We start from the raw sequence: 14,546 nt of genomic DNA, 5'->3' as shown, positions 1-14,546 counted from the left end.
ACTTAAATAGAAGAGGGGAAAAAAAGCCTTTATGTGCTTCACGTTGCAAAAAAAATAAATAAATGCATGTCATTAGGAACTCGTGTGCATTTACATCCATCGCATTTGATGGAAGCTGCCTCAGGAATTCTTTACCGCGTGTTCATGTAGAAATTTAGAATAATGCATTAGAGCTGGGGGGAAATTAAAATACTAGTTTGCTCGTGGAGTTTGTTTTGGCTTCTTGGAGACTGAATAAGCTATAAATGTCTGGTGTCCGCCCGCTCAGCGTTTCAGAATGCCTCTTCCCTCCATTCACAAAGCTCCCGCTTGTTGACATCCAGCAAATCAAGCTGGCGAGCCAAGTCAAGCTGTGCAAACAGTGCATGCTTCAGTACAATGCGTGTACTTCTTGCAATTCCTCCGGCTCCTTCTATTTTTAATAATACAATAAAAAAAAATTAAAAAAAAAATAGCTAAGTTAAGGTAAGTTTCCCTTTTATCTCGCCAGACAAAACATGAGGCAAACACAAGCGCATGTTGTATAATCCAACGAGCCTAAAGCAAATCCTGGCTCTTATGCAAGTGCCCTGCAGCTGGCACTTGACAATGGCACTGTCAGGGGTTTGTCAGACGGAAGCGGCAAGCATGGGCGCCCACATGCGCTCACATCTAACGAAATGCGGGATATAAAACACGTACTGCCGAGCCAGGTGGCACGGCGTAGCAGTGGTAAGCGCTTGCGAAGGTGGTTATGGGTCTGAACCGTGGACTCTATATAAAGAAGGACGGATCCTCATCCATATGTTTGCTGAAGATCCGTTTTGACTTCATGCTGTTTCTGGTGGTTGCCATCTTGCCAGACTCGGCCTGGCTCCTTGCAAAAATATGTGACGGCTCCAACCAGCCACTTAAAGCCGTCCTGCCCTAAAGCATGCCTTTATATTACAGCTTTGAAATACAGTAATATAAAGGGGTGAGTTGTGTTGATGGGGATTTTCTGCATGGAATGTGCAACCTCTACCTGTTGTCTTGCTCAGCTTCAGAAGCACATGTAAGGTTAACTGATTATTCTAAATAGGGTGTGCGTGTAGGAGAATGAACATGCAAAGTTATCCGTCTCTGTGTTAGCCTTGCGATGGGCTGGTGGCCTCTTCAGGGTGCTACCCCCCCATGACCCTTTACAGGCCTCTACAGACAGCTCAGCAGGTTTCTTCCACAAGCTGTTAGACTGTCCAACTGCTGATCTGGTCCAGGAAGTGCACTTTAAGCGGAGTTTACACCTGTGCGGGACGTAGACGCCGTAACCTACGCACGTAGCCGACACCGGTGCGAGCCATTTATACTTGTGCGCTCGTCTGTAAGCGCTCGTCGGCGCTGTGTCTTTTTTGCCAGTGGGGTTCACTTTTGTTTCCACTTCCTGCTTCACTTTCCACTTCCTGCTTCACTTTCAACAATGGCGAACAAACGTTTGTATCTCCGAACCTCCTCAGGTAACCGTTCTTCGACGTGTTCCGTCTTTATTGATCCAAAACAATCAATTCGTAAATTGCGGAGATGGAGAAGCAGCCAGAAATACTAAAGCAGAAACATGTTACTACCAATCACAGCTTGCGGCGCGTAGTTACATTTCTGGGGAGGTGCACGTCAGTTACGGCACTAGGGTCTGCGTTGTCGCCGTAGCCTCTGCATCAACTCAGCGCAGAAGTATAAACCACCTATCACTTTGCTTATTTTAACTTTTAGTCTTTTAACTTATTTTAACTGAGTCTTTTACTTAACCAAGTCTGCACAGATCTTGTTGAATGACAATTTGATTTGATTTGATTTGATTTGATGATTGATTTAATCAAGTGCATTGATGCACTGTAAATCCGCAGGGACGTAAGAAAAACACAAGCAAACATCACCGAAACCACATTTTTAAATAAAAACATAGTGGCAACTGTCTCTCTCCTCACAAAGTCGGACTCTTAAGGCTCACCTGTTCACAAAATACACAGCATGCGTCTGTTTTCTTTACAGCCTAGAGATCAAACAAGACGCGGCAGACATGAACTAACAAGAACCTGTTACTCGGTGCAGGTGGATACATTGTTTTTTTTTTCTCCTGGCAGCAATCTCTAACTCATTTTTTTTGAAATCACAAAAACAACAACAACAACTAAAAAACAACTCACTTATTAAAAGGAAAGACTCTACAGCGCTTTCCTTTTCATGTATCTAGGGCAGCCTTTCGACTTTTGCAAACCATCACTTATCTCACCAGGACTTCCTTCAGCATCGCCTGTCACTTATAAAGTTATGTTATAAATGTTGCATCAGCAGATATACACCAGCACGCTGCACATTTCGGTGCAATGCCGAGATCAATACGGGAAAGAAGACGGAGGCTAAATTGCGCGGGCAGCTGACAGGAAACTCTCCCTTGAGTCCATCACTCATGTCGCAGTGGGCTGGGATCAGAAGATAAAGATGAGGGAAATTAGATTTTTTCTTTCTCGCTTTATAATTTTCCGGGGGACTGACTAACGCACCGCTCACAATACAAACAAGTCTATAAGCAGTTAGGGTATATAAGACGAGCCGTTTTTCTTTATTCTTATTATTTCACATCGTATCATCATGTCTTAATCTGCATAATTTATGGGGGAAAAAAATGTTTCCCTGTCTTTCAGAAGACACACCAGGCATTTGGATAGTTTTGCTGTTTGTTTGATCTTCCGTTCAGTCAGTTTGAAATAAATCAATGGGTACAACACTATGTCCCTAAATGATTACGCAAGTGACTTATCGGCCGCTAAACTGTTTTAATCAGTCTCAGACCTGGTTGTTATTTCGATTGCTATAAAATTAATGAAGGGGAAACCCATCCAAAGTGGCCATTCCAATTTATTAAGCAAGACATTGTTCTCGTCCAATACGGGGAAGGAAAAAAAACAGGACACGCTTCTGGATTCAAGTAGTGCAACATCTTGTAAGAGGCATGAAAAACATTGATGTTTTAGAGATGAATTGAGACGGATTTCGACCACTGTTGAACAGGAAACAGCTATTTGTAACTGCGGCCCTCCAAGAACCTGTCAGCGCGGCGTACCCCCAGAGCTTGGCGGCTGCGCGCGAAGCCGATTTTCCGGCAATCCATAATGGAGAGCGGCTCGCGAGACGAAATGTTTGCAACAGACTCAGAAAGACGAGCCCTGTGCTCGACGGTCAGGATGGGTGGAGACCCCGGGTGATTAGCGAGCAGCGGCCACTGATACAGGCCGGTTATGTAATTTCGACAGACCGACCCAAGTTGATGGCTCTCTAATGAATTATTGTTTATCCACGAGCCTCGGTGTAGTCTTCTTCCCTCGCCTCGCCGCCTCTCCGCTCCTGCCGACAGACAGCTCGCAGCTCTGAGCTAGCAATATACTCTGAGTGACACATGAGCTGGTTTGCACATAAAGCACACACCTGCTCGAGGAGCGTTTGGAAGCTGAGCGCGCGATTGCATTTGAATCCTTCAGTTCGAGCGGTAATGCGTTTAACGAGTTACATCTCCCACACAGTTCCTCCAATATTGATGTTGAGTTCGTCACCTCGAACTAAAGCTGAAGGGGTCTTGGAAGCATAAAGCCGCAGCCATTATTTTATTTCAATTTCTCTCCTTTTGCTCCGAGTAATTTCATTTCTTTCCCCTTATTTCTACATGTTCCACTTCTTGCATCGGCGCTTTTTCACTTCAGCCACTTTCAACCCTTTCATGTTTCTAATCCTCCCATTTTCTCATTACCATGTGTGCACTATTTATGTGCTCATTTAACTGTAATGAAGTCCTGCGATAGACCCTTCACAGGGCGCTTCCTGCAAAAGGGCACAGATCATGTGTGTGTGATTGGATTACTGACTGCCTGGTGGTAATGTTTAACCACAGCAAAGGCTTACCCTTTCACTCTCTCCCTCTCTCTCTCTCTCTCTCTCTCTCGCCCCGTGTGTGTGTGTGTGTGTGCGCGGGTATTTGGATTTATTTGAGTATGGATTTTTGTGCCACCTGATGTTTGTTTGAGACATCACGTCAATTTGAGCCGAACCACTCGGCCCGGTACGGAATCTGAAATTTTGAGTTCCTCCTGACTGCTTCCCATTTCACGACGCATTTAACTCACAGTGTTTTTAATGTTGCTGTTTTTTTTTTTGTTTTCAGCGTATGACCATAAAGGATTTATTTTGGGTATATTACAAGCAGACGCTGTGAATTAAGTCAAAGTGGAAATGAGTCGACACTGTTTTGGAAAGAAATTTGAATGCAGATTGCCTTGAATATTTCTTGCGGGGAGAATAGTCGTTCAGAAACTTCCTTAAAAGAGCACTTTGCAGATTTTCTACCACACCTCTATTTGTATGAATTAGGGATAAACAAAAGCAACGTTTTTTTCTCGGCATCTCTAATTCCCCCTCAAAGTACTCAGCCTGCTCGCAATCGAAGCCATCAGCGTTTCCAGCGTTTGCATCTGTTGACGCTGATGAGTGCAGAGGATGTATGGATGAGTCTACTTTTGTCAGCAGATTTGATGACTTGGTATTTATTTCACGTCGCAGCGGGAGGGAGAAGCGGCCCCGGCTGAGAGAGGCAGAGGCTGCAGCTGCATTAACCTTGCCTTACTGCTGGTACATTCAGAAACTGACCTAAAGAGCGCAAACACCGACTGCTGCTGCCGCCGCCTTCGCACAAAATGCGGAGGCTCAACCATGAGCCGTAAATTTCAGCACTGGGCCATTACTGTTGGACACTGTTGCTAATGCCAACCAAGAGGAAGCCCATGCATGTGTGCTTTAAAACGCATACGTGTTTTAATCCTCACTTGGACACGGGCGTGCTTCTTCGAGATCCCTTCGAGCTTTTCCAGTCCCCCCCCCCCTCAAGCTGGGCAGGCGGGCATGGTCAGCGTATCGTGTTACGTGTCGGCGTTGCAACAGTGGCGGCACAAGCATATAAGGGATTTATTGCTTCAACTGGCTACAATAACCATCCACACTGATTGGATATTTCTCAAATCCTTAGTAGTTAGTCAAAATACCCCTTGGCCACTTGTACGGTATATACTGTGCCCAGTACAGTGTTGGCTGTGGAACAGCAAACAGGGCAGATTATTACCTTAGTGGAGGTCTGAACCCTTTCCTGTTTTCCATAAGCATCCCAGGCTGGCAAAAACATATTCAGTTCAGGATGTATGTTCACGATATTATTGTTGGCTGTGAATTACTGCATCAATATTCATATAATTTTACTTGGCTGCAAACCTCTGCTCCGCTATCTTTATTTGATATGTTTATGAGAAGCTGGGTTTTTATGGTGTTCTGTTCTGCAGAGGTCCTGACTGGAATTTTGATATGATCGGGGTCATGTGAACAAACCGTTAATCTCGTAAGTCTTGTTGTGGTCAGCGTCGTTTGACATATGTTCTGCTTCAGCGAATATCGCGCGCGCGCGGGGGGGGGGGAAAGTCCAGACTGTTAGCAGCGTGTCGTAAAAAACAACTGAACTATTTTCTGATGTGACAGCTACCTCACAGATGTCCCTTTGACTCTATCGGTGGTGCCAAATACTACAAGAAACATAAGCTACATGTCTAGCATGGTTTGACTTCTCTTCTGTGCAGTGGGGGACCTGAAGTCGTGCAAGAGGCGCCTCATTTTCTGCAGAAGAGGAGCTCTTTGCCCACACTCACAACTGACGTGATCGTGTAAGCACATAAGGTGCAGCTTGGAGACGACTGCCGCATGCTGCTTCGCATTTCCTGACCTATCCTCCTCAAAGCCTTTCTCAAAGTACCATCATCTTTAGAACTCTTCCTGACTTCAGGACCAAGCACCCATGCTTTTTGTTGTATCTCGCCACCTATTTCTCCTTCCTTTATTCTCCTTTTGTTTTAGATTTCCCCTCTCAGCCTTTTTGTTATTTTTTTTTTTTGTTTGGATGGAAATCTTTTCTTTCATCCTCTTCTGCCTGCTGTACTCCTCTCTTCCCTCTTCTTGGAACAAACTGGCTAGTGATTAAAATGCTCATGGTCAATTGGGCAGATTATTGCACAGTATGTAACACCTGAGTAGGGGGAGGTGGAAAACAAAACTCACACAGACTCGTACACACACACACACACACACACACACACACGCGCACTACTGTGGTCGCGATAAGTGCGCGGATCCTCATTATGAATCATTTATGGCCTTTTACGGCAGCAGAGAACAATCCGAGGCATTTACAAGCAACCACAAATCCTCGCAGCTATTCAGGCACGTAAACATGCATGCTGCCTCTTTTATTGCTGTCATGCAGCCCGGAGCGCTGCAGTATCCAGGTGTTTCCAGGCCCCTCAGCTGTTGACAGGAGAGGGATCCGTCCATCAGTGGGCGGTGGCATCCAAGCAGCCGGCAGCGGCCAGCCCACGGGATCAGAGGTTGCGTGTTTGATGTCACTTCCAGAGCAGGGGTCGCAACTCTGCCGGGGCGTCGCGTTGCCGGGGCTCCTCGACACACATCACTCACCGAGAACAATTTTAGGTGTTTACTGAATGTCTTCTTGCTTAAGATTATCCCCAATCTTAAATACACAGCAGTATCTTTTCATTTCTCTCTCTCAAAATCTCAAAGATCTGCACGGCCAGGCGCTCCACAGAGTAAACCCGAACACGTGTGTGCACAGCACAATCTGAGACATTCCAGCACTGACTGGCGAGCTAGGCAGCCCGAAGGAACGAGCACAACACCGACGGTTGGTGGTGATTTTAAGCTGTTAAATGATTAGGACCAGTTACTTGGCAGTCCCAGCGCCGCATTTGGAGCAATTATGATTCTGACACATGAACCTTTGCTCTTTGCCCGATGTTTTTCCGCTTACTTTATTTTTGTCATCTTTTTATTTTTTTCCTCCTCTCCCTCTTTTTATCGCAGCTTCAACAGATACCACTTTAAGACCTGATAAAACCGACCGGATCGCAGTAAAAAAAAAAGTACGGCAAAGTGCGAGATGACGCCTCGCACACGGACGTGCCATGTACGTAAATGCGCATACGGTATCAAAATGCCTAAAACGAGCCCTTGTTGGGCAATGTTTATTTTCCCTCTTCCCCCCTGTGTGCGATTTTTATGAGCGCTAAGAGTGCCACGGAAAAGAGGGGAGGACGGAGCAGAACAGAGGGGGCTGTATGTTAAGGAGTGTGCGGTGCGACAAGCGCGGCCATGCATTGTGTTGTTTCTTTAAACTGATCATGCTCCTCGGCGGCCCCTCTGAGTGTCAAAATTTCAGCAATGCACTTTCATAATTACACCACGCAGAAAGAACAGCGATGCAGACTTACCGCTCCAAGCGTGCGCCGAACAAAAGCGTACAGAAATAATTGGTGACTGCATTACAAGCAATCCCCGAGCTCTAATGTTATATTGATCTGCAGAAGAAAGGTGTTTCTCAGGTAAAACACGAAAGCAACTGTGGCTCGCTCTGCACAAGATGTAAGATTTAAGAAATGTCTGAGGTTTACGAAATGTTACCGACGCGAACGGTTTCCAGGATGAATAATTATCGCAAAAGTCTGCAAAACATACATATTTATGAAAAAGTAATCCATTTCTATCCATTTCTACCCGCAATCGGGTTAAAAATTAAATCATCTGCAGGTCATGAATGGCAAACTCTCGAGTAATATAGCGAGAGAATGCAATGACAAACTGCACGCTGCTTATTTTTCCATTTTTCCATCACGGCCGGACAGATGAAGTGCTCAAGGCTGGTGCAAATTATCCGAGTCCACGAGACAAGCTGCACTTTAAACCCGGCTGTTGCTTTCCCACTGAGGATCAATCTTTCGCAGCCTTCTGAATCACTCCGACTCTCCTACGGGCCACTCCACGCGGTCTGTGTTACAGTGAAAGCTGCCGGGTTATAAATTGTAAATTTATGGTAGATGAAGAGTTTTGGTTGTCCGTGGAAAGTTTGCGCCCCATAAAGATTTAGCACCTTCGGCCCAGGACTCTGCTGGCCTTCTCGCAGACAGCTTGGGGTGAAGTATGGCGTCTAACACACACACACACACACACACGCACACAAAACCGCAAGCACAAACATATTTTCAGAGTAACTAGACCCTCTGTGTATCAACCCTATAGCACTGGGGGGACACTAACAAGACTCTGATGCTGCTAAATGCTGCCGAAACACCGGAGACACACACACACAAACTTGCAGTTAAGATTTTTCTCGCTATCATGTGCTGACATCTTTGGAACACAGTCCGAACTCCATGTCCACACGCACGCAGATTATGCCAGCTCCGTTGACAAAGTCCCAGCTCGCGTGGCGGCACCGAAGCCAAACTCCCATGGCATCTGTGATATCTATAGAGCTGCCGTCCCCGAAGCGCAGCCCTCTTCAGATCATATTTTCAAGCAGCTGAATCAAGCTGTTCTCAGCAATCTTACAAAGTACACCGGCTGAAAAAGACTCACTGTTCTTGGGCGCTTTACAACCCCTAATCATAGGCTACGTACAGCACACTGATCTAAACACATCTTCCGTCTGCCTGCTCGTGTCTTATGCCTTATGATCCTAAATGCACGCAGATCTGTGGTGATACGGGCGCGTGAAAGGTGCCTGACCTTTGAGGATGACCTCCAGCTCGTCTCGTAAGATGTCGAAGGTGCTGTATCGAGAGCTGGTCTCCGGGATGATGTTCTTTTTGAGCCAGCCTCCGCAGGCGTACTGGTAGAAGTTGTCACAGGGGTCCACGTTAGCGTCCATGTTCTCGATGAGACGGGACGCTGCATGGGGAAGGAGGAAGCAAGCTCAGACAACTGGAAGAACAGAGCATGACGCACTATATGGAAGTATGCTGAATGTATAATCAACCAAGATGTATTTTAAAACCTTAGTAATACGACATCATCCGTAAAAATTATCCTGTAACCAGCATGATATTCATAGAGTGTTTACCAACTGGAGGTGAGTAATGCCTGTTATGTCTCTAATTAAGAGTTTGACATTTTAGAAAATATGCTTGTTGGATTCCTTCCTGTGTGCAGGGTGAGAGGAGCAATCAGATATATGCCAGTGAAATTCAACGACGCAGGCAACAGCTGGTAAACCTAGCTTAGCATAAACGCTGGAAAGTAAGGAAAGTAGATTTAACCTCTGCTTCTAAATTTTACTGTGCACACTTTCTGTGTTAGCGTCGCTGTATCTTGTTTGTTTAACCTGTATAAAAACTGATATGAGAGGAGGTTAGCTCTGGGACGGTGGTGTTTTGCGTAGAGGAAGTCAGAAAATCAACACTTAATGCATAAATGCATAAAACAGTCACTTTAATTTTTATTTGGATTAAGCCAAGTGTGACATAGAGTTTTAATTAGTGAGCTTAAGGGCTGCTCTCATTCGGAGAGAGCGAGGCGTGCTGGGTTTTTTTTGTTTTTTTTCCCCCGTTCTTATGCAAAGCTTAACTAACCAGCTGCTAACTGGGGCCTCATAACGAATGCACAGATACGAGGGTGGAATCGATCTGCTCATATTAAGATTTCTGCTAACGAAGTAAACAGATCTGAACTGAAACGAGAGCTCGTTTCTGAGGTGGTGGAGGTACGTAGCCTCGGATCTTCCCCGCAATCCTCCGCGCTGGCGTAGCAGCGAGGAGCAGCACGCTGCACCACAGAAGCGCATTTAAAAATCAAATGCGTCCTTCTTAAAATCGGCTCTATCCTGGTAATGGCCAGTAAAAAAAAAAACACACTTGCAGCCATTTGCTAAGAAACAACAGTTTAGTGTCCGTAATTGGCTTCTGTGCAGCACGAGAGCTGAAAATGTGTTTTTCAGGTGCAATTAAATTACACATGCTTCCTCTCAGATCTCTTGTGACAAGGCTGTCTGTCAAATCTGACTGAATTGGGACACCAGCTCCTCCAAAAACGCACCAGAAATGAATTGGCATCTGTTGCAGGAAACTAGAGGTAGGGTTATACATTCTTTTTTTTTTTTTTTTTTTGTTATCCATGAAAATGTACTGCTGTGGACATTTTTCACTGAAGTGTGAAAATAATTTGACGATGTATGGCGCTATATTGAAGAAAACCGGAGGACGGAGGTCTATTTGCTTAAAAGGTTAAGAAAAGAAGGTTTGCGACACTGGTCTGTATCGGTTACACGTCTTCTGGCAGGAATGTTGGAATTACAGACAAAGAATTTATCGTTAAATGTCTGTGGCCTTCAGGAAGGTCTTGGCTCGTTGCTGCAGTTATGTGGTCAACGAGCGCTCCACAGTTCAACAACCTGGACATGTTAAAACAACTTCAACTTTGGACACACATTCAGGATCTCCTAATGGGTTTGCTTGAGATGTATTGTGTAGCTCTCCCTTGTGCCTCCAAAAAAGTTGTGACTCATCAGAGAATGGACATGGGCCTTCTGAGGGTGTCCTGTGGTGTCTGGCAACAGGATGTTGTTAGTGGGGGCCTTTGGGTCCTATGGGTTGAGGGGAGGGACCTCTGTGGATCATACCACAGATACTTGATGAGTTTGAGATCGAGTGAATTTGGAGGCCAGGTCAACACATTGTGCTGTTTTTTTTTTTCATGTTTTTTGAGTTTTTTGTTGTTGAGTTGGGGATGGCTGCTGCCATCAAGGAGTGTCATTGCTATGGGGTTTGGGTGCCTGGTCTGTCTAAGTAACATCCCCACAAACGCCAGGTCCAAACGTTTTACCAGCAGAACATTGAATTGTCACAAGATGGTGGATGTTATTTACTTCTCCTGTTAGTCGTTTTAATGTTGTGGCTAATCGGTGTAAATACATGCTCATGCTCATTATCAGTTTCTCAAGAACTTGTTGGTTTAGTCAGAGGTCATCCAAGACCAATGACCCAATGACCTGACAAGCGTCTGCTATCAGGGCTATTTGCTTGTCGGACCTGACTCAGGCGAAACGTATTCAAACTTGAAGTGGCCATTTTCTTTAAATACGTCTGAAATCCCCGCAGCCGCCTGAGCTTTCCCATTTCTGTCTTCCCCTGAGAAAATCACAGACTTCAGAATGAGACAATAAAGACATCACACAAAGAAACAAACATCGCTTACCTGACTGCGTGCAGTCAGCCGTGGTGCAGATTTCATCTGCAAGAAAATGTAAAGCAAGACATCACTCGGAGGTATTTTTATTTGTTTTTGTTTTTTTTGCAGTCATCAGTCATCATATCAAATGCTCATTCTCCTCCTTTATTCTCATTTCTTTGCCACCTCTCCCACCCATATGAGAAGCCTTGATTTCACTCTGGCGGCTCCAGTTTTAATCAAAGAGAATCTGACATGTTCTGACACACCGGAAAGCTGCTATATGACCTTGAATACACTCCTACATGGGCTGTGTGTGAATGCACGTGATGCGAACACAGCAGGTTCCAAACGTGAGACGAGTCACTGACACGGCGGTTTACACATTTACCAAGCATAAGACACCAACTTATAGCACGAAACACACACGTACATTAACTCAACCGCGTCAAACTTCATTAGATTCATTTTTCTGTCAGTTTTTTTTTTTTTTTTTTTGCAAGTCTGCACCCCGTCAATGCATTTGGTAATAATTAACCCACAGATCTATAAACAAGCTGCTTTATTATCCATGTCGGGTTTATCTCATGGCACAGTCCTCGTAGTTAGTAGTGATTAGTATGACATAACATGGCCCTTGAGTCATCACCAGTTTGAGTTTATGATTAAAAGCCAACCATCAAATGGTGCCATTGACCTAAAGCAGGTTTCACTGTTTTTATGTTGTTGTAAGCGGGGTGTTGGGGGGATTTTCGCTGTTGCCTTTATAGCTAACCCGCTTCTCATGGTATGATATGATGAAATCTACAGCAAAATATACACAATTCTTCATAATTCGCACCAAATCCAAAATATGATGGGTAGTATAAAAGGCCCCGAGAACACAACGGAGCAACTCTTATGAAAAAGTAATAATAAAAAAGGACCTTTGTACACCGCTTCCTACTTTCCGTCTCAGCGGTTGCACTTTTGCTCTATGCCTTAAAAGCACGCAGCTCGAGTGTCTGCAAGCCCCAGAACAAAGCTCTGCTCTTTGTGGTCACCATTTCGCCACGAACTTAGCTGGAAGTGACGCATGGTGCAATCTCTAGTTCTGAAAAGTTCACTTTATATCAAAGTAAATCTCGAGGTTGAGAGAGTGCCTGCCTTAGTAATTGTCACAGTTTGGTAATGACATAATGCACTTGTTTTGATCAGTCACAATGCCTTCTATCAGGTTTACCACACTTCAACTAAGACAAGCCTGGCAAAGAATTAAAAAAAAGCCACTCAGAGTTTCAGATTACTTTCAATTATTTGCCTCAATCCCAAGGAGCACTCACCGGTTTTCTGGGTTGCAAAGAGGATGATGAGGGCAACGATGACGATGAAGAGCAAAGAGACAATGGTAATGAGGCCGATCTCGAGGGAGGTCCAGCGGGGCTTCTTAGCCGACTTGGGGGTGTTGGTCTCTGTCATTCTCGGGTCTCCTCCTTCAGGTGCCGGCTGTATGAACTCACCTAAAGGGCGAGGGATAAAGTGGAGCTGAAAACTCGTCTGACAGGGTATTATCACCAGTCACTTAATTGGCAGCTGATTCTCATTCATCAAGAAGAAAGAGAAACGCTAAACACATCCTGGTTACGCCTTCTTTAATATTAGTATATGTTACAGCTTTCATGTTTCTATCACTGTCATTTGAATAATGTTTGATTTTGCACTGTGGCTAGCACAAAACAGGCTTTTTTTAAATAAATTTTTCATCATTTAGTATCACCAGCAAAAAGATACGTAAGTTTGATTAAAAAAAAAAAAAAGCACATTTCTATACAGTATGAACCAATGGTCCAAATGCTGTAAAGACACACATTTGCCACTTGTCAGAATGAGTTAAAATCTAGTTTCCGACCTAAAATTATTCTTTGAAGTCACCAAGAGAAAGGCTTTTGAAATGTGAGAGTGTTTTTTTTTTTTTTTTTGGCCACGTACTGTCTTCGAATGCATTATTAATTTCCACATGAATAAAGCAAACATCCCGTAAAGTTCCACAATTTTTCTTCAGGGTCAATCAGAGGAAAGAAAACAGAAATGGGAGATAAAAGACGTACGGAGGAGAAAAAGACAACTGAGGTGGGGAAAGGACGGTAAGAAAACACACGGTCTTGGAGCAAAAGGTGAGAGCCACGCAAGTTCTTACCCGGGAGGGTGCACACTGGAGCCAAGTCAAAAAAAATAAAAAGGCAAAAGAAAGACAAGAAACACACTTCTGAGGAACAGAAAACAAGGAAGACCTTTCCTCTGCTCTTCTAGCAAACAGTGTTGTTTTCCTCTCAAGGGCCAAGGGAGAACTTTACAAAGTTCACGTAAGGAGCAGTTAAGTCTACCTCTGAAGGCAATTAATCCTTAATCCTTTAACAAGGCCGCCTCACACAGACACACACACACACACACACTCGTCCAGTCACTGCGCACAAACACTCATCCACAGCCACGCTCTCGCACACGCTTTTACAAGCTGGTGTCATGAGGTGCCTGTGCAGATGGGTGGGTCTCTCAGTGTGCAGGCTGAGATGAGAGCGCTGCGTGGCCCGAAGGACAAAGTCTCACGTCTTCCTTTGAGCAGACACGCATCACCTACTGTCCGCCGCTATAACACACGTAACCACAGACACTCTAATCCCCACCATGAAAAAAAAAAAAAGGAAAAAAAAAGAAGAGAAATAGACCAATGCAAAGTAAACTTCCCTTGTTACAATCATTATCCAACCACAGCTCCCTACACGCTGCTTTCTCAAATCTACACCAGCACGGCAGCGTGAGTGATATCCCCATGGGTCATGAGATTTACTACAGTGGTGACTCGGTTCTGCGACTGCTGAAAGCGTCGGGAGGAAAGGAAAATTACTGAAAGGCACACAAAGTGGAGATGGAAACAGCGGGATGACACGAGTTAATATGTTAATCATAGCGTCCTGTCAGCCTCTCTCCGACTGCAGGAGGGGGCAGAAACTTTGTCTGCGAGCAAACAGATCACTGTCACACAGCTCTAATAAAGCCATGCGAGCGTGTCAGCGTCGCCGAGGCCCACCGCGTTGGATGGATCCATTCGCTCCAATCCTGACGCGTGCCCGGAAATCTGACGAATTTATTAAAAATGTGAAAAGGGACATGGCGAGAACGTGAAAACGAAGGAAAGCTAAAGGGGGAAAAAGCAACAGCGAAGAGGTTAAAAGGCGTGAGAGGTTCTAAATCATGTTAAGCGACTCCATCTCGGTGTGCTGAGGCATGTTAGGTATGAGTCTTAAGGAGCGCTTACTGTATGTCAGTGTCATGCGCCATCACTCATGCATAACGCTTACTGCTGTGTTTCTTTATTAGGAATTAGCACATTCGGAGTCCGGTGATTCACAATCACTCATCAAGGCTGATGCCTGTAAGGATGTTTGCAATCCTGGGGTGAAGGGGAAGATTTCCTAATATTTCTTTTTTTAACTGTTTCTGCTGGATGCTGT

General features: G+C 44.8%; 1 protein-coding gene across 2 annotated transcripts in view; it reads right to left on the bottom strand.

The window, feature by feature from the left end:
• LOC311498446 (neprilysin-like) overlaps window positions 1–14,546 on the bottom strand; it is a 31,422-nt gene that overhangs the window by 14,702 nt on the left and 2,174 nt on the right. For both annotated transcript variants that reach the window (XM_084559039.1, XM_084559040.1), the window contains exons 2-4: window positions 12,378–12,554; window positions 11,083–11,118; window positions 8,620–8,781 (exon numbers count right to left, since the gene is read on the bottom strand). In XM_084559039.1, coding sequence (XP_084415165.1) covers window positions 8,620–8,781; window positions 11,083–11,118; window positions 12,378–12,554 — 375 coding nt within the window. The remainder of the gene's footprint in view (window positions 1–8,619; window positions 8,782–11,082; window positions 11,119–12,377; window positions 12,555–14,546) is intronic.

The sequence above is a fragment of the Chelon labrosus genome (assembly GCF_963514085.1).
Source record: "Chelon labrosus genome assembly, chromosome: 13".
NCBI classification, from domain to species: Eukaryota; Metazoa; Chordata; class Actinopteri; order Mugiliformes; family Mugilidae; genus Chelon; species Chelon labrosus.
The sequence above is the reverse complement of the archived record's forward strand: the minus strand, read 5'-3'. Positions and strand labels throughout refer to the sequence as shown.